The sequence below is a fragment of the Meriones unguiculatus genome, chromosome 19, assembly GCF_030254825.1.
Source record: "Meriones unguiculatus strain TT.TT164.6M chromosome 19, Bangor_MerUng_6.1, whole genome shotgun sequence".
Lineage (NCBI taxonomy): Eukaryota > Metazoa > Chordata > Mammalia > Rodentia > Muridae > Meriones > Meriones unguiculatus.
Window position 1 is genome coordinate 41,873,980 of NC_083366.1, and position 22,234 is coordinate 41,896,213.

The 22,234-nt window shown below is 44.4% G+C and overlaps 2 protein-coding genes across 3 annotated transcripts in view; one reads left to right on the forward strand and one right to left on the reverse strand.

The window, feature by feature from the left end:
- The window catches only part of Gpld1 (glycosylphosphatidylinositol specific phospholipase D1), a 46,369-nt gene extending 44,283 nt beyond the window's left edge, over nt 1-2,086 (forward strand). For both annotated transcript variants that reach the window (XM_021641394.2, XM_021641395.2), the window contains exon 26: nt 1,322-2,086. In XM_021641394.2, the coding sequence (XP_021497069.1) occupies nt 1,322-1,408 (87 nt within the window). In that variant the 3' untranslated portion in view covers nt 1,409-2,086. The remainder of the gene's footprint in view (nt 1-1,321) is intronic.
- A 946-nt stretch (nt 2,087-3,032) lies between these two features.
- Mrs2 (magnesium transporter MRS2) lies at nt 3,033-21,130 on the reverse strand. Its single transcript, XM_021641398.2, has 11 exons — nt 20,874-21,130; nt 19,711-19,784; nt 18,331-18,367; nt 17,428-17,540; nt 15,255-15,428; nt 13,870-14,000; nt 11,333-11,449; nt 9,601-9,753; nt 8,752-8,869; nt 6,541-6,654; nt 3,033-6,038 (listed from the first exon to the last, which is right to left on the reverse strand). The coding sequence occupies exons 1-11, from the start codon at nt 21,031-21,033 to the stop codon at nt 5,928-5,930; spliced, it is 1,302 nt and encodes a 433-aa protein (XP_021497073.1). The 5' UTR covers nt 21,034-21,130; the 3' UTR covers nt 3,033-5,927.
- Nucleotides 21,131-22,234: the final 1,104 nt, after the last annotated feature.

A 22,234-nucleotide genomic window follows, 5' to 3' on the forward strand; every position in this document is an offset into this window, starting at 1 on the left:
TGAAAGTACCGCACAGTTGATTCCAGGCTGTGCAAGTCTGCAAGCTAACTTTTCTAACTGTAGCTCACCTGTGTCGTCATTAACATCCCTCACTTTCCCAGCTCACATCCAAGTCAGGGCATTACAGCTCAGTGAGTATAAAACATCAGGGTGACCTTTCTCTGAGACCTGAGTTAGGATTCTCAGACACACTTCCTTCCTGGGACACATGAACCTTGTGGAACCTGCAGCCTGGAGACTTACCTAAGCAACACTGCCACTGTCGCTGTGCGTCTTCCTCAAGCCTGCCCATGTCAGCTGGTGCTTCACTGGGCATCTGAGAGGTAGATGGGACAGTGGGACATGGCCTACAGTACCATTTACAGCTTAGGTGGAATAAATGTAGCCGGCATCTTTGACATCAATGCACAATGACACAGGGCTAAGGACAGTGCTGTCTTTGCTGGCCATGTCCAGGAGGTCTTATAGAACCTATGGGCCTTGAGAAGACACTAAGATGGTTAGGCTAGGGAGATGGCAAGCAGCCAGGAAGGGTTAACTCTAGGGAGGAGTATGGTTTGACGAGGAAATGGAAAGGAGACTTAGAATGTAGCCCATGTAAAAGCACATTTAGTAAATTAGTTGCACAAATAAGGGAAGAGAGGAAGAAATTATCATTTTGTTAACTGAAAAGATAAACTTTCTCTTTCGTTGACACTGGGGTATTAGGTGCCAGTAAGGGCTCCACCTGGAATCTGACAAACAGTAAGGCCTCAATACAATGCCACTACTATCATCCATTTCAGAGTTGTTAGTGTTAAAATGAAGCCAACAAGATAAATGCCATAGCCTGCTGCCTAAAGTGCTAGCAGCCAGCATCATCAGCCATATTTCACTTACCAGCAATGATCTAAAATTACTTTCAGCAATTACCAAAAATCCGGTTTAACTGCTAACTGTGAAGATGTTGACATTGCTAAAGTGTTTCACAGCCCGCAGAAGGTTTTGGAGGTAATTCTGAAGGTGGGCCTGAGAACACCTTAGGCGGCAGCACTGCTGCCTGAAGGGAGCCCCGTCACTGCAGATTCCCGCTCCACGCTCCCAGAAAAAGGTTCTTCAATAAGCACACACTTACAAGAGGGAGGGGCTGGGGTCGACTTCCACAGCACTGGTGTTTGGAACTTACAGATCTGAAAAAGTGGGGTCTAATCAAAGAGAAAGAGGCACAAGTCGGGGCTTTGGGGTCTGGCCAGCATTGCTTTCTTATGCATTCAAAGCATGGTATGATTTCTGCTTTATAGTGGAAATGTCATGAGTGCTGCCTATATTGTGTCGTCCACAGAACCAAGTGGTTGTCGCTGCTGGAAGGAGTTCTTGGGGAGGCCGGCTCTCTGGAGCACTTCATGTCTATAGCCTCAGCTCAGACTAAAGATGTCACTCCACTCTCCTATTCAGCCCCGCTCTCTTGGGCCAAGTCAGCTCCAGGCTGGACAAAGCAGTCCTCCAGTGTTTCTGAGGTGAAGCCTGACAGAAGTGAGACTCCTGGCATAGACATACTGACAGCCCGACTACCTGGAGATAAAGTCAGCTATGTGTAGATACATCGCTGATGGTGATGATGGGGAGCAGTAGGCACTTTGAGGTCGTGTGCTCTCTAAAGCTCTTTTGAGCCTGCTGCCTGTGCTTGGGACTTTAATGACTCACCTCTTCTTCTTCTGGAATGCCCGTCTCTCTTGCCTAGAAAGGGTGTAGTTAGCTCTTAAGACTCTAGATAATTGCTCCTTTAAAAATCCTTGCTAATGGTGGTTAGTCTTATTTGGATCTTAAATGTGCCCCAAATCTCCTATGTTGAAGGCTTGGTCCCCAGCTGAAAGAGGGTGGAAACTTTGGAGTGGGACCTTGTTGGAGGAAGTTATGCCATTGGGGCGTAGCAGGACCCCACGTCCTTCTTTGCCTCTCTGCTTCCCAGTGCTAAAATTCCAGAGCCGCATTCCTCTGCCATGATGTAGCGCTTCTTCCCCAGCCCCGAAGCGACAAGGAGCTTACGGCACCCTGGAGCTTATATGGCTGAAACTGTGAGCCAAAATAAACATTTCCCTCTTTTTGAGCTGTTTCTTTTGGATATTTTGTCAAATTGGTGGCACAGTGTACAATGAAAGCAATGTGCAAGGAATAGAGAAAGGCATGGGGGAAGCCCCCCCCCCCACTGGTCCTTCCTCAGTGAGGATTTCTGTTCTCACATTTTATACAGTGAAGAGCAACTACAGAAACTAAATTTTGTTGAGCTATCTCATGTCTCAATCAAGCCTGTGGTGCTGGCTGTTCCAACACAAGATGAACCTCACTACTGTGGTTTTAAGTCTTACAGAGCGTTGTGGTGGTAGGCTGCCAGCTCCATCAACAGAGTGCAAAAGCAGTGGTGTGGCCTGAGCCCAGGGTGACTTGAAGGGACCAGCAAAGAACCCAGGGGGAAGTGGCTTCACTTGTTCTTGGGCTATTCTTGAGGGTGGCGTCTGTGTGCCAGCCCCACAGTGTGGCTTCAGGAGAAATATGCCAGCACTTTTACCTGCAAACAGTAACTGGCTGGTTCTGTGTCAGCCAAGGCAGATACTGTTCCTTCTGACCCTGGGAAATGCTATCAAAAACAAAAGGAAATGGGTGACAAGCTCCACTCAGAAAGAGATCTCTCTGCAGAGAGAATGAGGGAGAGACCAAGGAGAAGAAACTCCACTGAGAAGACTCACAGGGGAGAAAGGAGGACAGGACACAAACGCTCACCCACAGACTAGCTGTTGTGTGTACTGTACAGCCCCCTAAGGCACAGCAAGAAACACACAAGGACATTTGCTTTTCCTATGGTAGTGACTGGCAGTTCAACCTATCAAAAGATCACTGCCAGCAAAAGGGTTTTGGCACAATGCTAGCAAATCAGCAAATGCAAATGGCAGGGCTAAACCCAAGCGCTCAGCAGAAAGGGCCCCCTCACACCCCAGGCTGATACGCTAGCCCCAAAGTGCCAGTGCTTTTGCTCCAATAATTGACAAGAGTCTGTCTAAATGTGGCCACAGAATTTATCTTTAGCTCAATCTCTGAACATATCATGTAGCAGGTACCAGTTAAAGAAAGCTGAAAGCTTATAGATATCAAACCCATCTTCAAGTTGAAAGGATACTTAAAATATTGACTCCTTTGAAGGACAATGTGAAGAATATGGAAAAACCTGATATATAAAAAATTAGCATATGACAGTCTGAACACTACCCACCACAGGTGGCTTACAGTCTTCCAACAAGGACTAACGGCTCTGAGAAGCAGCCCTACAATGCTTAGTAACACAGATGGAGCAAACTAAAGCGGCAACCCCATGCGACTGTTTAACCTGGTGATCTTTACCTCAAGACTCCAACAGACATTCACATATTGCTTCTCTATATTTCTCTGTACATTTTCAAGGCTTCAAGATGGGAATAACTTTATGTCTTATCCTCAGACTATGAAGTTAGGATGATAGTTTTGGAGTAGAGCTCAGGTCTCTAGACCCCATTCCAATCCCTCCATTAGATCACCTCTCTGGACATTACTGAAGTTATCACACTAAAGTTCAAATGTTGCTTCACTGCTGTCATTCCAAGAAATAAAGTTTTGCACAGCTCCTGGACCTGCCACACAGCCTGTCGGTGGGAGCTGTTTAGTGTATACTCCAGTCTGTTGTCAAGGGCAAAGCGAGGAGGGATCATTTCATAGGATGACCTCTGCTTGGTCCTCACTGGTTCAGAGGCTCTGAACATAAGAGCGGACTGTCAAAAGTATCACACATCCTTGGTCATGCTCAAAGTGGGATGTGACTGCTTGTTCATTCATAAAACTAAGTGTTTTTTACAACATTTTGTACATTTCCTTTAAGTAGCATTTACAACAATTACAACATTTCCTTTAAGTAGCAGTTTCACTTGAAAATCCTTATTGATCTTAGACCTTTAAAAATTTTACAAATTACCAGTTCTGTTCTTTTATCTGAGAAGTAGTTACATTTTGTCCCTCTGCTAGGAGGGACATGACTAATCAAGACAATTACTTTATTCAAGCTCATAAACTAACAGAACATGGGAAAATTAGATTCAGTCCTGTCTGACCTGTGGTCAAATGGACTCCAATTCTACATGTATCTCAGCTCAGCAAAATCTAAGACGTCATAGCTTAAGTGACCACAGCAGCAGAATGCTCTTTGGTGTGCTGGAGGGGTGCTGTGAAATCCAGGCATCATCAAAGATGATCTTGGATGCTATCAAAGAATTCAGCTGCTACAGTTTCCATAGTCACATTCCAACATCTCACCCAGAGATGCAAAGGGGCCACTCTCAGCTGGAACACCAGGCCAGCTCAGCTGCCCTGGACCAGCTTCTCACAGCCCCACAACAGGAGGGGAGCTTACTTATAACTTTCTGTTTTCTACTGGAGTAAAACTTTTTTATTCTTGTCACTAAATTACCCAGTAAATAGACCTGACATTCTTGTGGGATACTATTAGGGCAATCAGTGCCCGTCCTCTGGGGTGGGTGTACTTCTTCATTATTCCTACCCTGCAGACTGAGAGTTGCTCTAGCCTTACTACAATCTTAAGAAGGGTATTACTTTGGGAAGCACGTTTTTTAATGTTCTAGCATACAACTGAATGAAAACTCCAGAAAATACACAAAGGCAGGCTGCATAGGTATCAGGATGACAGCTCTCAGACTGACAGGTATCAGCAATGTGGCTATTTACTATGTACTGCTAGAGGGTTGATCCATGCGGTGAGCACTCAACCAGGGAGCAGCACTCCCAGCCCCATTTCATTTGGCGTTTTGAGAAACAGTCTTACTTTACATCATCCAGGCAGGCCTGGAACTCATTCTATCACCTCCACTGGCCTAGAACTTACTCTGTAGCCCAGGCTGGCCTCAAACTCTCCATAATCTTCCTGCTGCAGCCTTCAAGAACTGGAGTCCAGGTGATGGACCAACCACATCTGCTATAACATTTTTTTAACAAGACTTTTAAAAAAGAGCTTCCGATTTGGGAGAACACGCTTCCACAATTCTTACGTCAGCTATCCTCTAGTTTGACAAGCCCATCTGCTAAGTTTGAGAGGTAGGCAAACACATCAGCTGGCTGTATACATTTTCTTTTTTTTTTTTTTGGGGGGGGGGTAGCATGACAATCTCTTAAATCAGGCAATGATCAAAATAGCTATAAAATTGAGAGTAAACACTTCCAACTTCCCAAGGTTCTATTTATAACCAATTAAAGAAAAATAGAAAAATTTTAGCTATAAAATTGTAAGAGAATAAACACTTTCTTTCAACTTTACTTCCCAAGGTTCTATTTATAACCAATCAATGAAAAATAGTAATAATCTTGATTAACTGGAATCCAGATATGCTGACATTAAATTAAACTTCCTTTTATCTAATAAATAAATAGAGAGCAAATACCTGAAAATAAAGTTCTATCAAGGACTGACATTCCAGGGTTTGCTGCAAGGATAACAGATCTGCCAGCTTTCTACCCTGAGTCAGAAGATGATAGGAACAAGACTCCCCGTGTGAGGAACTGCGGCCATAAGCTCAGGAACAATGAATGGGCTCTGCCGGGTTCCTCCGCTCCTTCAGCACAGAGCTGGACTCTTCTTGATATATATAATGGCACTGAGTCTAGATAAGTGTATCTCACAATAAATCAATCCATACTTTAAAAAGCCCATAAAAACAGTATTCAAGGTTGCTAGGCCACAGATTTTGGCCTTTTACAAAGAAAGCACTTTGTGTCACGGAATTCCAAAGATGCCATCAAGTTTTAGTATTGTGAATGCCACAGTATTTTCAGTTAGACTTAAACACAGTTGTCTTTTTCCCCAGAAAGTGGTAACAGTGTCAGATGTATAAAACTCTTTGTCTGCCAGGCTGCTGTTAGCGGCTTGCCAGGACAGTCCTGCTTGCTCCAAGTCCTTCTGGCCTGAGGCTGTTTTTCACTTCCATCCTTCTATCTGCCAGAAGGGTCTTTTTAGGTAAGGAAGCCATCTAAATAGAGCAGGAAACGGGTTTCAGTTCGTGTCTTTCTTGGAAGCCACTAAGCAGATGATAAGGGAGGACTAAGCAGGTCAGTGCCCGTGCGCACTGGCCCCAGCGGTCCTGACTAAGCACAAGGGAGGAAAGGAGGTGCGGTTCCCACATGCTCATGGAGCAAGTTAGCGTTAGAGCGCAGCTGCGTTTCAGCACGGCTATGGGAAAGCCCTGCAGCGTGACGAGCATCTGTCTCAACAGATGATTCTTGCCAGTGTTCTACACAAAGCAAGTCATTTCCAACTCACTTGCTGTGTTGGACACTGCTAAGCATCTCACCTCACTTAACCTTCTAAGCCCTACGAAGCACACAGTGCTGACTGGGTTAACACAAGGGAAAGCAAGGAGAACTTGCTCAGGGTTATAAAGTCTGTGATCAAGCCTGAAACCCAGGCTGCCTGACACTAGGCCCAGGACTGCACAGAACCCAGCAGTGCTGCTGTGAGACCCCAGTCCATACCATAGGGGGCAAAGGAGCTTCCAGCTGTCTTCCAAGGAATGAAAGCAACCTCCTCCAGATGAGGCCACTTCCCATAAACATAATTCCTGTAACCAGCCAAAACACACGATGGTCCTGAAAGGAAAAAAAAAAAAAGAATTTATTCCAATCACAAAAGGTTAGGTTCCTCATAAACAAACTCTCCTCCAGAGTTAAAAGGAGCCTTCCCATCATCCCAAGAGCTTATCCACAGAAAGCAGCTAGGAACTAGGCCTGCAGCAAGGCCCATAGACCAGGACCAGGGCAGGGTCACTCCTCAGTCTCTTCACAGCTGGGTTCCTCTGTACCAAGGACTGTGCATAATGCAACTATCAGAAAATGTTGCAAAGACAAGGCTTTGCTACCCAGGCTGGCTCTACATTCCTGGGCTCCGGACAGCCCACTGCTATACCCTACTTAAGTTGAGTCTACAGGTGTGTACCCTCATACCTGGATCAGAAAGGAATTTAAACAAAATAAAATCCACTTTTCTTTTTGGGAGGGCGGGGGGAACAGGCCTTCAGAAAGAAAATTAGAGTTAAGCCTAAAACAGAGTTAGCTTACAGGTTAGTTAATAGGATAACTAACTTACTGGTTATCCCAATTCAACTCCTTGAAACCAAGACATGTTTCAGTTTACGGATTTACAATATTGATTGGGACAATAAGAAAGGAAGCACCATTCTTACATTAATTACTCTGTTTTACAAACTTGCCTACTAACTTTAAAGGCAGGAATATAGATTAACTATATACATTTTCTCTTGGTGGGGGCATGTGACATAACAATGTCATTTTCTTTTGGAGTCTAAAGACAAAACATATTGCACATCACCTAATATATTAGTCCAATTCATACAACACTTTTAGTGTTCACACATCTTGACTGAGACCACAACAAACCAGCTATGGGATTTTCCACTGTCAACGGAGTGATTGGTCCTCAAAACATTTATAATTATGATAAATTCTGTATTTCCCATTTTTAGGTTTCTACCAGCATATGGACACAAGCGTGACTCTTAATAAAAGTTAAGACCGAGAGGTGAATAGGAGTGAACTAGGCAGTCTAAAAAACTGGGAGGTGAGGGGAGCTCTGTGGAGCCAGCATTTCTGAGAAGTGACCAGGACACAGCTAAGGCGAAGGCAGGGGAAGAGAATAGATATCTACGGATTGGGAGGTCTGGATTCATTCTGAGGCTGCTCAGAAGCACTGGAAAACCTTTACGCAGAAGTTTGAGACAATCAGTCTTTTAAAGACACTTTTTACAAATGTGTGGTAGTATGAGAGATGATATTGGTTAGCTTACAGTGACAGCCATGGAAACAATGAACTACATAGGACATAGGGCGAAACAGCGAAGTGTCAACTGCACATTCAATCATTGCTAGAAACCCTGTAAGACTTCCCCTGCAAATGCCAGGCTATCATGGAATTAGGAACCCTGGTGTCCAGTGCTCTGTTAATATGGAAAGGTACGAGGGCTGAATGGAAAGCATTTATCTTTGGGTTGAAATCCTCTTGTTTTATAGATCTACAACTTATTTAACTCTTCTGAGCCTCTATTTTCTCATCTACAAAATAGGAGAGATACGTTTATGTCATAGAGATGTGATGACTGTATCAAACAAGCCCTATGTATGTGAATTCCCAGGTACAGGGCCAGATACACAGAACTAACAATAAAACTCTCATTATCATTGCCTCACAGGGTGGTGGCTGTGTTAGTCAGCATCCCATGTATACTTACATGTTCCAGGCAATAAAGCACTGTAGGCTATAGTCATAGCTATTCACAGGGGTCAGCGGTAACTGCCTGAATTCTAAGTGACTGATATCCTATGTTGCAGCTCTTTATCGGAATATGCTGATGTGGCAGCTAATCTTGTCAACCTGACTAGAGTAATGCAGGAGTCAGGTCTGTGAGGGTATTTCCAGAGAGGGAGAGTCACCTGCTTCTTGACTGTGGACCATATGACTCTGCTACCTTACTTTCCTGCCAGAATGGACTGTAACCCCTTTAAACTATGAGCCAAAGTAAACCTTTTGTTTTGTATGTTGCCTATGACAGGTATTTCTCATAACAGTGAGAAAGGTTACTACAGTCTATCATACTCCATAAAAAAAAATATAATCATCTAAACAGTAAAAATATAAAATCGTGTAAATTATTTAAAGAATTGCATTCTCACCTCTTCAAGGGAAGATTCCAAATTCATTCCAAAAGCAACTCCCATTAGTCCAAAGAGTGAAAGAGAGAAGGTTCCCATGGTCAGTTGGAGATTTAACCTCATCATCACATTGCGATGGCTGGAAAGAAAACAATCAACTCAGACCAGGAAACACCTAAATCCAGCAAAACAGAGTGAAGGCCCTATGGGTCACTTTCTTCCTTCAAAACTCCTTGATGGCTAATACTGTAACTTGACAGGGGTTGGACTCACCATAAAAACAGTTCTCTTTGGGCTGGAGAGATGGCTCAGTGGTTAAGAGCACTGCCTGCTCTCCCAAAGGTCCTAAGTTCAATTCCCAGCAACCACATGGTGGCTCATAACCATATAATGACATTTGGTGCCCTCTTCTGGTGTGTAAGCATACAGGCAGACAGAACATTGTATACATAATAAATCTTTAAAAAACACAAACAAACAAACAAACAAACAGATCTCTTAACCGAGGTGGAAAGAGAGCAACATAGGTGGCACCATTTCCTGGCTGGGGACCTGGATTGGATAAAAGGAGAAAGTGAGCTGAGCACCAGTGTTTACCTCACTCTGGTTTCTGACTGGGACGTGTGACCAGATACTTCAAGTTTCTTTCCCATGACTTCCTTGTCACAACAGAGTATACCCTCAAACTGTGGATCCAAATAATCCAGCATTCCTTCAGCTGCTTCAGCCAGGGTTAGGTAACTAATAAAGCCCATCACAGATGGCTCACAGATGTGATGGTGTGACTTCTTCCAAAACATTTTATTAAGAAGTGCTTTCCAGGATTAGTCATAACCCTAGCCCTCCCCACCTTCTGCGGAGTAGCCTCACCTGTCTAGGTTGATGAAGATGATGCTCTGGGAGTCGTCGATCAGGACTCGGAGCTCCCGAGCCGCATTAGAGAGGTCCTCAGCTAACCGGTAGTAGTTCTCAAGCAGCAGTTCCATCTCCTCTGCATGGTCAATCCCAGCGCTGCTCTTCTCACTTCAATTCATAGTCGCCACAGTTAAAACCCAAGAATGTGCAACACACACTCATCCCCAACTTCAGCTGCCAGTCAGAAAGCTAGCCTCATCTGATTGGTTGTAACTGCATCCAACTGGCGAGAAGCTAGGTCAACTGATCCCAAGTATGATGCACTTAGCCCAGTTAGCATCACTGGGCTCCATGGCCCCAATCCAAAAGACTCCTGTAAGAACATGCCACATGACTGGAAAATATAAGTATCAATATTGATAAGAAGTACAAATCCTGGACCACTATGAAGAACAAGAAAATGCAGACAAACTGAAAAAGAGTACTTCCTAGGGCTGGAGAGATAGCTCAGTGGTCAAGGATTAAGGCTCTTCCAGATAATCTGGATTTGATTTCTAGGACCCACATGGTCGTTCATGACCACATGTAATTCCAGTTCTGGAAGATCTGATGCCCTCTTCTGGCCTCTGTGGGTACCAAACATAGAAGTGGTGCACACACATACATACTGGCAAAACAGTGGGACACATTAAAAGGAGCATTTCCCTTTGAATACAATCAAGTTCGGTAGGAGCTGATTTCTCCTCTCTCTGGATGAGTGAAGACTAACTGCTGGTATCTGCTTCCGCAAACACATCCTGTGAATACTGTCTAGGTCTAGCCTGTCTGGGTGTCCTGGCTCTGACTGTGGTCTGAGGCTGTGATGCACTAGAAGGCACTACCTTTCCTGTAGGACAGACTTGGGAAATGTGAATTGCATTGAGCCCTGATATATCTACTCTGGCATGTTTGTGCAAATTAAAGAATTTATTTATTATAGTGTTTGTGGTGTGTGTGAGTGTGCACCACGGTGCAAATGTGGAGGTGAGAGGACAACTGTGCAGTAGTTGGTATCCTTTCACTTCTACATGGACTCCAGGGACCTAGCTCAGGTTGGCAGGCTTGCACAAGCACTTTCACCTGCTGAACCATCTCACTAGCCTCCTTCCTTACTTTCTAGCTAATGAAGAACACTAGTACTTAACAACCGTGCCACTGCAGAGGACAGTGCATTTCTCTACAGGCTTTGGGCCCTCTACTGGAGAAGTAGACTAAAGTCTCCAGTAACTTTTAAGTGCATCATCTAGTATTACAGATCAGACAGTGAGTTTCACACTCCTGTTTCTTGGACCTGCTTTATGATACACAGCAGTGACTACCCTCCATTACAGCTGTTTCTAAAAAGCAAATAATTTCTAGGCTTATAAATCAGAGAAAGTTTTTAAGCTGTGCGTTGTTAATAGACAAGGCTTGCAGAATCTAGTCCACACTGCCTGGCCCATCCTCTTTTCCTCTACCATGCAGCTGCTGCCTTTTGCTCCTTAGGGAACTTGTTTCGTTGTGCATATATTGTTTAGTGATCCATCCCTTGAAGATAGCTGTGATACGTTTATGTTCTCTTTAGCCCAGCAGCTGAAATGCAACGTGCACTCAATGCAGCCTCAATTAGCTGGGACACAAGACAAAGTGTCTAGAGAGGAAAAACATCAATTCTCTGTTTTAGAAAAACACAGGCTCAGCTGAAGAAACAACACGAAGCCATACTTACAAGACCTGTGGATCACTCCACTTGGTGAGACAGAGTTCTTCCAGCATCTCCTCCTCATCCAAGAGCTCCAAAATGGACTCTTTGAAAATCTTAATGTCTGTTTCTAACTCAGAGAGACTGCAAGAATAGTTACACAGCAGAGATCAGCAGCATAAATGTGCAACATTTCTCTGTAAGAGCAGTGTAGAGGGCATCTTATAAACAAATCACCTATCGTTCAAATGTACACTGGTAAGAACATTTCAGTAATTATGCAAATTAACCATTCTCAAACCCAAACATATTAGTAAATTGGCCATCGACACAGCTCTATATAAACTTTGGTGGCTTTCAAGTGATGTCACTCTAGAGACATAAAGGTTAAGTAAGGCAAAATGCTTGGACATTTACCCTTAGCTCAGGACTCTGCAATGAACTAGATCAGAAGGTAGCTGAAGAGGTGCACTGAGGAGGTTTACAGGAAAAGGATACGGGAAAGAAAAATAGGCCAGAAAAGCCAAAGGAATCCTACGGGGCATATGTCAGGTAGAGGTTACAGTGAGGTTCATAATCTTGCTTATGAGATACATTTGGGGAGGGGACAGATCATTTGGTTTTATGTGTGGTTCTGAAGGTTTAATCAAGGGCCTTGTTCAGGACACGCAAGGGTGCTGTCAGATTACTTACCAGTCCCCTACCCCTTTTTGAGGAGGGCATCACTCTATAGCCTTGGCTGGCCTCCAACTTAGGGCAACCCCCTGCCTTAGACTGGTGGGTACTGGGATTACATGTGGGCACAATACCCAGCTTTGAGCGTTCTTTTAAAAAATTTATATTTATGTGTACTTGTGTGTATCAGTGACACATGTGCATACGTGCCTATCGAGGGCAGAATGCTGGCTTCCTGGAGCTGGACTTACAGAGGTTGTGGGCCACCAGATATGGGTTCTGGGGATAAAACTCAGGTCCTCTGAAAGAGTATATTAATCACTGAACCATCTTTCCAACCTGGAGCTTGGATTATTCTTAACTGGTTAAAATTTTAACTGGGGATGGAGGCTTAAGGGATAGATGGCTGAGCAGTTCAGATCACTCTCTGTTCTGCAGAGGACCCAAGTTTGGTTCCCAGCATCCATATGATAGCTCATAATCATCTATAATTCCAATTCCAAAGTATCCGATGTCTTCTGATCTCCCTGGGCATCAGGCACACATGGTGTTCATACATATATGCAGGCAAAACACTCATCCACACAAAATAAATATTATATATATTTAAAACTAGGGCCAGTAGGGAGGCTCAAGAAGGTCAAGGTGCCTGTTGCAAAGCCTGATGACCTATGTTTAATATGTGAGATTTACATGGTAGGAGAGAACCAATTTCAACAAGCTGTCTTCACTTCCACACATGTGCATGTATCTTCCCCCCAACATTCACACATGTATACACACAAAACAAAGTTTTAAGAAACACTAAAAAATTTTTGTTTTGGCTGAGATGGTGAGATGCTCAGCAGGCAAAGGCGCTTATCATCAAACCTAACCACCTGAGTTAACTTGTGTCACAGTTTAAATATATATACCCTAAGATTTGCACTCCCCAACTTTCCTTGAAAAATTAAGTTAGATGCCATGATTGTGGCTGTGGCTCACTGGTAGAGTGTTTGCCTGATGTCTGTGAGGGCCTGGGTTCAGTCCTCAGCACCACAGAAAAAAATTAAAAAAAAAAAACAAAACTGACAGTTAAAATTTGACGTGAGGGGGAGAAGTGTGATTGCTGGAGAGATGGCTCAGTGGTTAAGGACACATACTGCTGTCCCAGAGAACCCAAGTTTGGTTGTCAGCACTTAAAAAAGGTGAGGGTGTGTGTGCAAAAGAATAGTGGGGGGAGGTGCCCTTAACCACTAAGCCATCTCTCTAGAAATCACCCTGTAACGTGGTGCTGCGGGCTGCACCCATGGTCTCATACACAACAGGTAAGCACTCTACCCCCGAGCCACAGCCACAGCCCGTAACTTTCAAGGAAAGTTGGGCAGTACAAATTTCAGAGTATATTTATTTAAATTATGACACAAATTTATTAAAACAGAACTTGTAAATTCTTGGATAGATTATTATATTAGAAAATGAACATGGACCTTAGAGTGGGGAGTAAGTGAATTTGAATGTAGATCAATGAATCTGCTATCAAAATGAAGACAGCATCAACTACTGAACGAGATGACAGATGGACCTTAAGCAATGTTTTGTGCAAGAACTTTCTGATTAATATTAGATTGTGTGCTTGTTTTAGTTCAATCTTCCATCTATACCACTTTAAAAAAAAAACATTATTTTCATTATGAAAACTAAATCCCAGCACAAGGAGGAAGGAGGAAGAGGATGAGGAGGAGGAAGACAATACGGTGAGGAGGACACTTTGAGGACCCCGTAGAAAGCTGTTGCTCACACTAACTTCACACGTGAATTTGCGTTAGCCAGCTCTCTGCAGACATCAACAGAAGAGAAGCTGAAGGACCTGTTTCCCTCTCCCAGTTTGACCAGGTACACATACTCACCTCTTGCCATTTTGGAGTAGGACATGCAGTTTGCTCCTGTCCACAGAAGAATGCTTGGGATCCACTAATGCATCCAGGGTCTCAAGGATCAGTGGCTGCAGGATGTTAAGCTTCCCCTGAAGGGTGTTGATCTAGATAACAACATGGCCTTTCATAAGAATTAAAACAACCTTTTTAGAACTTAGGATCAGTGAAGCCTCTGATTAAACACAGACATTTGTATTAGCCAAAAACAGTGACAGCACTTTAGAAGACGGCCCCTGCTGGAACACCTACTTGTAGATGACTCGAAAGCTACACTTCCTGTGTTAGAAGAGCAACAAGTAGTGCTGCCACCAGGTTCAGAATGAACTCTCACAGCAGTCTTCCACCATAGACAGCTGCTGTGAAAGGACTAGGGAATGTTTTGTTAAAACAAAAATCTGACACCCTGGGGACTGCAGATAGCTCCGCGGTTCACTTGCAGCTCTTTCAGAACTAGAATTTGGCTCCCAACAGCCCATGTCAGGCAGCTCACAACTGTCTATAACTCCTGCTCTGGCCTCTGCTGGCATGTGTACACACGTGCACGTACACAGCTACACAAACATATACAATAAATGTAAAATAAACCTTAAATTCCATGTCAACGCATGCACTTCACATTGGTAACAGCTATGTTTCCTATAAACAGAACACAGTTCAAAACTGCTATGGACTACGGCAGTTTAGTAACTGAAACTTGGGCTGGAGATGTAGGTGCATGAAGTCCTGGGTCTGACCCACGGCCCTGAACACACGGGACACACTGTCATATGCCTGAACCCGTGGGAGGTGGAAGAAAACTGAAGCTTGACCTGGACTTTAAAGACACATCACAGCTGTGCATGGTGGCACACACCAGTAAAACCAGCACTCGGAGAAGCAGAGACAGGAGGATCTCTAAGAGTTCCAAGGCCAGCCTGGTCAAGCTACACAGAGGAAACCTGTCCCAAAACACACACACACACACACACACACACACACACACACACACACGCACGCACACACAAAAAAACCCAAAAAACCAACCAAACAAAAAACAACCCACCAAAAAACATACACCTCATTCTATTCCGGGGTTTCCCCTTATAGCTCTATAAATCACCATTTTCCTATGTGCCATGTATCCTCTCTATCCAGAGGCAGTCTTTTGTTCCCCAGAACAAATATCCCACCTTCCTCTTCTTCTTCCTCCTATACTCCTGGGTTTGTCTCTTATTCTCTGGTCTCTGTCCCTGTGGTACAAATAAATATCCTTTGTGCTGAGAACGTGGTCTTGGGGGTCCTGAGCTGATACCTTTCCTAATAATTTCAGTCATTTGAAACCAAAACAAACTCCAGTCAATACCTCCAATCAGGCTTACCCAATACTGCAGGAGCGCTTCAATAGCTCTGAACTCAAACGGTAATGGGTATGTGACAAGCTGACCTTCCCCAGCCAGCTGTGATGGTAGCTCCCGAAACAGCCACTGTTCCAAGTTTAAATTCCGATAATCTAGTATTAGAAGACACTCTGGAGTTATCACAGCCTTCAAATACTGGAAAAGCAACAGAAAGAATGTTTGTGTACACACACATACAGATGCAAATTATCAAGCTACAGGAAAAAGTAAATTCATTAAATTGAATTTACTTTACTAATTTTGGACTAAAACTAATCCAAACCAATGTTTATTTGGTTTTCTAAAGGTAAGGGCGTTTTTTGTTTTGTTTTTTTTTTTTTTCTTTTTCTTTTTTTAAGGCAGCTATTAAAATCTACCCATGTCTCGATAATTCTAAGCTGCTCTCAGAAGAAGTGGAATTACACAGATTAGATGCTTACTAAGAGTCCAGCCTGGTGTGGCACAGATTTGTACCCACAATCCCAGCACCTGTGAGGTGGAGGAGAGATGTTCAAGAACATGCTCAGCTACAGAGCAAGCTCAAGGCCAGCCTGGTGGACGTGAAACCCTGTCTCAGAAAACCCAAACCCAAAGCAAGACCTCTGGCAGGGCACACACGAGAAAACAGGTACTACATGAAAAACAATTCTCTAATCAACCATGCAGGGGGCTCAAAGGGCCAGTGCCTGTATGCAGCACTTGGGAGCTGAGGTGAAAGCTGCAGATCCTATCATGAAGCTGCCTGCATGAAGAGCTCTAACTCGACAGTATAACTTCCTTCCCGCTTCTCTATTACACGGACGCCATCGTAAACCATAAGGAGGAGTGCTTGCTCTTGTTCTGGCATTCTCACTTTCTCTGAACCCACCTACCGAGCCCCACATACAGCGGCTTTGCCAGAAGTCACGGCTGACCTGCTTGCTTTCCTGGGCCCCAACTCAAAGGGCACAAGTAACTCTTTCTCTACATTAGATTTTATTCATTTTCTTTCATGTGTGTTTTGAGTGTACATGTGTGTATCACCTGCATGCCTGGTGCCTGTGGAGGTCAGAAGAGGGCATCAGATCACCCGGAATTTGGATTTTGGATAACTGTTAACCATTATGTGGGTGCTAGGAATCAAACCCAGGTGCCCTGCAAGAGTAACAAGTGTTCCAGCCACTGTGCCATTTCTCCAGGCGGATTATTTCTCTTTTTATACATTCCCTTCCTTCTGATATCTGCTCTGTTGCTTTCTCCTCCCTAACTGCAGTAAAAAAAGGTCAAGTTTTGGGAGACTTTTAGAAGTGATTTAGTTTAATAAAAGTGTGGCTCATATGGAAATTGTTCCTTTTGAAGATAGTACCAATTTATTGAACTAATTTGAAATTACAAACAAGACATAGCCTCAGTGCTTCAAACTACACCAGTATGAAATCAGAAGGTTTCCTAACTAGGTGTGAATAGCCACAGCTGCATGTGAGAGATGTGGAGGGCTGGAGAGTTGGCTGCTCTTTAAGGAGACACACGTCACTCCCAGCACCTACATGGCAGCTCACCATCAGTGTAAGTCCAATCCCATGTAGCTGATGCCGTCTTCCGGCCTCCAAGGGCACCACATGCATGTGGTACACAGACATATACACAGAGAGAACATCCTTACACATAAAATCCGTTAAATTTAGATTAAAGGACAAAAATCTGATCAGAGGCAAATTTAAAAAGCAAGTACATGCATAAATATCCTGATTTTTTTCATGTAATTCCAGAAACTAGAGGCTAAATTCAAAGGCCAATGAAGGCACAAGAGAGCAGCAGCATGCCTGTTGATCTTATAACAGAATCCATGCAAAATGAGCCCTACTCTTACAGAGCATTCAGTAACAAAAACCCCATTTCCTTCCAAAGTTTCTTTTTCTCTTTCTTTTTTTCTTTATTCTTTCTTTCTTTCTTCCTTCCTTCCTCCCTTTGTTTCTGAGACAAGGTTTCTTTACATAACGCTAGCTGTCCTGGAACTTGTTATGTTAACCAGGCTGGCCTTGAACTCACAGAGATGTGCCTGCTTCTGCCTCTGAGTGTGTGCATCACCACCCACAGCTTTGCTAAGTTTCCTTTTATCTACACACTGAGAGAGGCAGTCAGTTCTCTGTGGTGAACACAGCAGTGAGGCTCTTACCTCCATCCTCATGATGATCCTGTTGTTCCTGGTAGTGATGCTCATCACGTGCTGAAACCTCAGGTCTCTAGCCTGGAGTGCTAACTCATGGTACAACTCAGTTTTCTTCCTCTCTATAGGAGAAACAGAGTGGGTGAAACTAATAACCCAAACAGCATGGGCTCCTGGCAAGCTCTCTCCCAACTGAGCTACAATTCCAGCCCATAGCCATTTTTTTGTTGGGGATGGATTTTATTAACTAGTGTTTTGCCTACATATATAGGTGTGCCTCCCATCCTGGTGTCTGTGGAAGCCACAATGCTGCATTGGATCCCTTGGGAATAGTTACTGATGGTTATGAACTGCTGTGTGGGTGCTAAGAATTGAACCTGGCTCTTATTTGCTGAGCCATTTCTCCAGCCCCTACATTTTCTGTTTTTACCACTACAGAATCATATTCAGTGTTGTAAATCATATTCAGTGTATGGAATGAATTTGGTAATTTATTGGAAAATAAAAACTACAAGAAGTCAATATTCACAGCAGATTTTCCTACCTGGAAACTAAGAATATAGCAGATGGAGAAACTTGTGACAGGCTGGGTGGGAAGTATCTGTACCTGCATAGGAAACCGTACCTTCCACCGGGCTATAAGCAGAAAAGCTTAGGAAACAGACTCTGGCGCAAACACAAGGATCTAAACAAGGATGGACTGAACCATGGGGCTGCAGGGGTGAGGTTAAACTGGAGTCTCTAGCCATTCAGTATAGAAATACAGGAAAACCGCATACAGCCTGACAGTCCCACAAGGGCTGATGAGCAAATGCTGAGGAGGGACCTCCTTCAACAAAAAACACTGTACTCCTATAACTATGATTCCCAACTCTTCACCAAATTTACTAGTCCACTGCTAAAGATACTCACCAAAAGAGGTCACATTTCCTTCTTTGTCAAATTTTGTCTGGAGATAGATCATAAAAACAAATATCAAATAAATCTCAATTCAGTGTATTCATGTACTGTACAGTTGCAAAAGTCAGAAAAAAAACCATTTCTAACCCCTTTGCTAACATAAACCTTATAGTAGACTGACTTTCTATCTTGGTTCCTCTAGACATCCACTCATGGAGAATCAGTCCTGTGTCTAGGTAACCTTGCTTTGGTAACTTGCTTTTGGCCTGTGAGTGGACAGCATTAGCCTGGACATGCTCTTAAGCCTGTGTGTTCATTGTGGGGGCCCTGGAAGTGTGTTTCCAGAAGACGTGGGGACTGAAAGCCATGGGCCTCCTATGCTTCTCTGCGAATCCATCTGCATCCAAGTTATCAGTGAGCAGACTAGGGAAGCCTGGAAAGGCTGCAAGGACCTTTTGGCTGGAAAAGGATGTGGCAACAATCCCTGGGTTGGGGACGTCACTCAGTGGAAACATGGCGCTGCCCTGCCTTGTTTCCGAGAGTGGCTGTGTCACAATCGTAAGTGTCTTCTCGGAGCTAAGAAGTCTCTGGGAGGCACTTCAGCAGTCCTAGCACACAGCTGGCCAGTTTCTACTCCGTCACAGTTGAAGGCGTCAAACCTGAATACAGGGGCTCTCCCACTTTAGAAAGTAAACACCGTCCATGCACTGACCTTAGCGGAACTCAGGGCCTGGGTTACTGCTTTCGACACAACGTGTACTATGTTAGCAGAACCAAAATAAACCTATAGTGCACACTTTAGCCTGCTTCTCATGAGAAAGCTCTGATCAACAGGAGGATGGAAGCAGCAGGAAACACCCAGGTCAATTCTTAACAAAAGCTTTGTATTTACGTAATATAAACTGGCTTGTATTTAGATTTATTTCTGAAACACATCTACTCACTGCAGAAAATAAAAAATTTAAGTCTACTTAAATCACATGATTTGAAAATTTTAGAGCAAACTATGCCAATAATAACTTAGAGGTTATCTTCCAGTGAGTCAGCTGTCATTTGAGCAGCCTGTTCTGTATAGCTAGAGCCCCAGTCGTTAGTAAAGCTTCAAGAGTACTAATAAAGCCGGGTATGGCAGTGGTGCACACCTGCAATCCCAGCACTTGGGGAGGTAGAGGCAGGCGGATCTTTGTGAGTTCGAGGCCAGCCTGGTCTACAAAAGCCAAGGACATCCAAGGCTACACAGAGAAACTCTGTCTCAAAACACAAACACACACAAAGAGTACCACTAAACCAGGCTCTTATCACTGGCCAAATGTAACACAAAGACAAATACTACTTCCAACTTAATAAGCATGGAAAATGCTTCTTACAAGTTATTGGATGCTATGAACTCACCACAGCAAACACCTGGGCCACACTGGCTAATGTAGCTTGAGAGGTATCAGAGGTTCTAAACCGGTGCCCATCACCTAGTAAAAAGAAATGAGAGAATGACTGGTTTCCAGGAAGCTCAATTGCAACTCTCACAGTATACGGAGCCTTCAGAACACTATGTGTTTTGAAGCCTTTCCTACTGCAAAAAAGGAGCACCTGTTCTGTTAGGATTCTCTCCTAATCATTCTGTCTTTATTCCTTCCCACTACTTTCAATTACTGTCACACAACTTGTTAACTGAGGTCTATCCTTTCTTTGTGATTGGAAAGTTCAGCTGGAGCTGAGGCAATCAGTGCCTGTCTAATACTAAGGTGCACACAGGCCCGGGCTTTGTCCCAAGCACTGCCCAAAAGTGAAAAAATAAAGTTTTTAATTGTTTATTGAGTGAGTATGAGCACTGTGGAGGTAAGAAGTCACCTTGCAAGTATTTATTTTCTCCTTCCATGTAAGCTCTAGGGACTGAACAAGCATTTAAGGGGAGCAAAGCTCCCCTGGCTGTCTGCTTGCACACTCTTTAAGAGCAGACTTCATCAAGGGTTAATGCTCAACACAGGCTTCAGATTCTTCAAGCCCACTTCTAGAAATTCTCCACTCTATACCAGGGCAACTGTGCAACTGTTGAGATGTGCCCAGGCTAATCATTGTAACTCGTGCTATCCAGCTTCGAGTTTGGTCTGGGATCCACAGGGAGTTCCAAGGCAGCCTGGGCTAGTTGAGACCACGTCTTAAAGCAAACAAAAAACCCCACCTAACAGAAATCTGGGACACTGAAAGCAGGAGAGAGGACTGACTCCGGCAAGCTGTCAATATGACCTCCACACACAAACTCAGAGAAAGGCACACGCTCGCTCGACAAATACTTAAATGCTAAATTTAAAAACAGTAACCAAACAAACAAAAGTAGCCTAACGAGGCTGTTAACGCTCTTAACTGCTGCATTCAGAAGGGTGACACAGAACTGTTGTCAGTTCGCGGCCAGTCTGGGCTTACACAGAGACCCTGTCTCAACAAACGAGAAACCGCAATCAAGTCCTCCCAAGGGCTGGCTTGAGAACTGCGGCGGGGTGAGCCCGGCAGAGGACAGCAGAGCCAAGGGCAGGCGGAGCCCCTCGGGACATGCGTACCGGAGGCGCGGGGCGCGCTCGGCGCCTTCGGGCTCCCGAGCAGCCGGGTGGCGCGGCCGCCGCAGGCCGCGGGGCTCAGGCGCGCAGCCGCGGTACGCAGGGCTCGCCGGGACTGCGCGGCGCGGGGCAGCAGCCGGGGCAGGCAACGCAGGCATTCCATGGCGCGCAGGCAACCGGGACCCGGCCACAAGACTCCAGCCCGGCATGCCGGAACCCGCGTACGGACCGGCACCGCGACAGCCGCGCGCCGCGCCTGCGCGAGCCGTCCCGCGCCTGCGCGCTGCTGCCTGCGCATGCTCAGGCCTGGGCGACCTGTGCGTGCGCCCCCTGTATCCCGTGACCGACGTCGGAGTCTGCGTCTAGTAGCGCGGCAGGCACCTGCAGGTGTGAAGGTAGAGAGGCCACTGTAGCTCAGCTCTGGAAGTGTCCGTTACGTTCAGGAGCTGCGAATTGCTGCTTTCTGGAAAGGTTTCATATGTATGATGAAATACATAAATTGGAGATGAGGAAGGTACCACCATTAGTAAATCATTTAAGTTTTAAGCTTAATGTGTTAAAACTCACTTAGGAGGGACGAGGAGTTAAGCTTTTGCTACAGAACAGGGAAAAAAAAAATCAAGCGATTGGAGTGTTGGGTGCGTGCTCGTAATCCCTCAAGAATTCAAGGTCATTCTTAGCGATAGTGTAAGGTCAGCCTGCACCACTTAGATCCAGTTTTTAGAGCCCCTCACCCCGCCCCCCAAAGAAAAATGTGTCAGTAGATTTGGTATCCGGGCCACAGTACTATAGACAGACATGAGTTTCAGGGTTCCCTTCATCAATGTATGGAGGACATAGACCTATGAATATTGAACCATTTATCTTGCCGGGAATCAGGAGTTGATGTGATGGGTAGCCCTGGACAAAGGAAGGCTTCCAGAAGAGACCATGGATGTTTGACTTGGACACTGAGAGCTAGGAGTACTTTAAACATTTCTGCTAGGAAGAGCCTTGAGTGTACAGAAAGTACTTGATAGGATTTTCATCTTACTAGAACTTTAATGTGCTAAATCTCTGAAAAAATATTACGTGACAGGAAACACTCCTTTGAGAAAAATAGCTATTTAAAAAATACCACTGCTCCCACCATGACGTGACCTTTGCAAAACCTTAGGCAAATGCTCGCAGCTGTTCAGATACATGGGCTTTGGAGTTAATGGCAAGGAAATTGGAATTTAAACTGAAAAGAATGAAAGTCGTTGGGAAATCGTGAGCAAAGAAATACAGAGTGGCAAATTAATAATCTGATTTGTGTTTATTTAATTTTTAAAAGCAGTTTAACACTGACGGGCATTGAACACAACACCTTGTACAAGTGAGGC

Bases quoted from the DNA above. Each gene is read 5' to 3' on its own strand.
- Mrs2 (XM_021641398.2), bottom strand. From the start codon at position 21,033: ATGGAATGCCTGCGTTGCCTGCCCCGGCTGCTGCCCCGCGCCGCGCAG. The intron at 9,754-11,332 runs GTAAGTATGGCT...TATGAATTGAAG, and splicing joins TGGAGTGATCCACAGGTCTT to TGAGAAGAGCAGCGCTGGGA. The intron at 6,039-6,540 runs GTATGGACTGGG...TGCTCTATTTAG, and splicing joins AAGCTCCTTTGCCCCCTATG to ATGGCTTCCTTACCTAAAAA.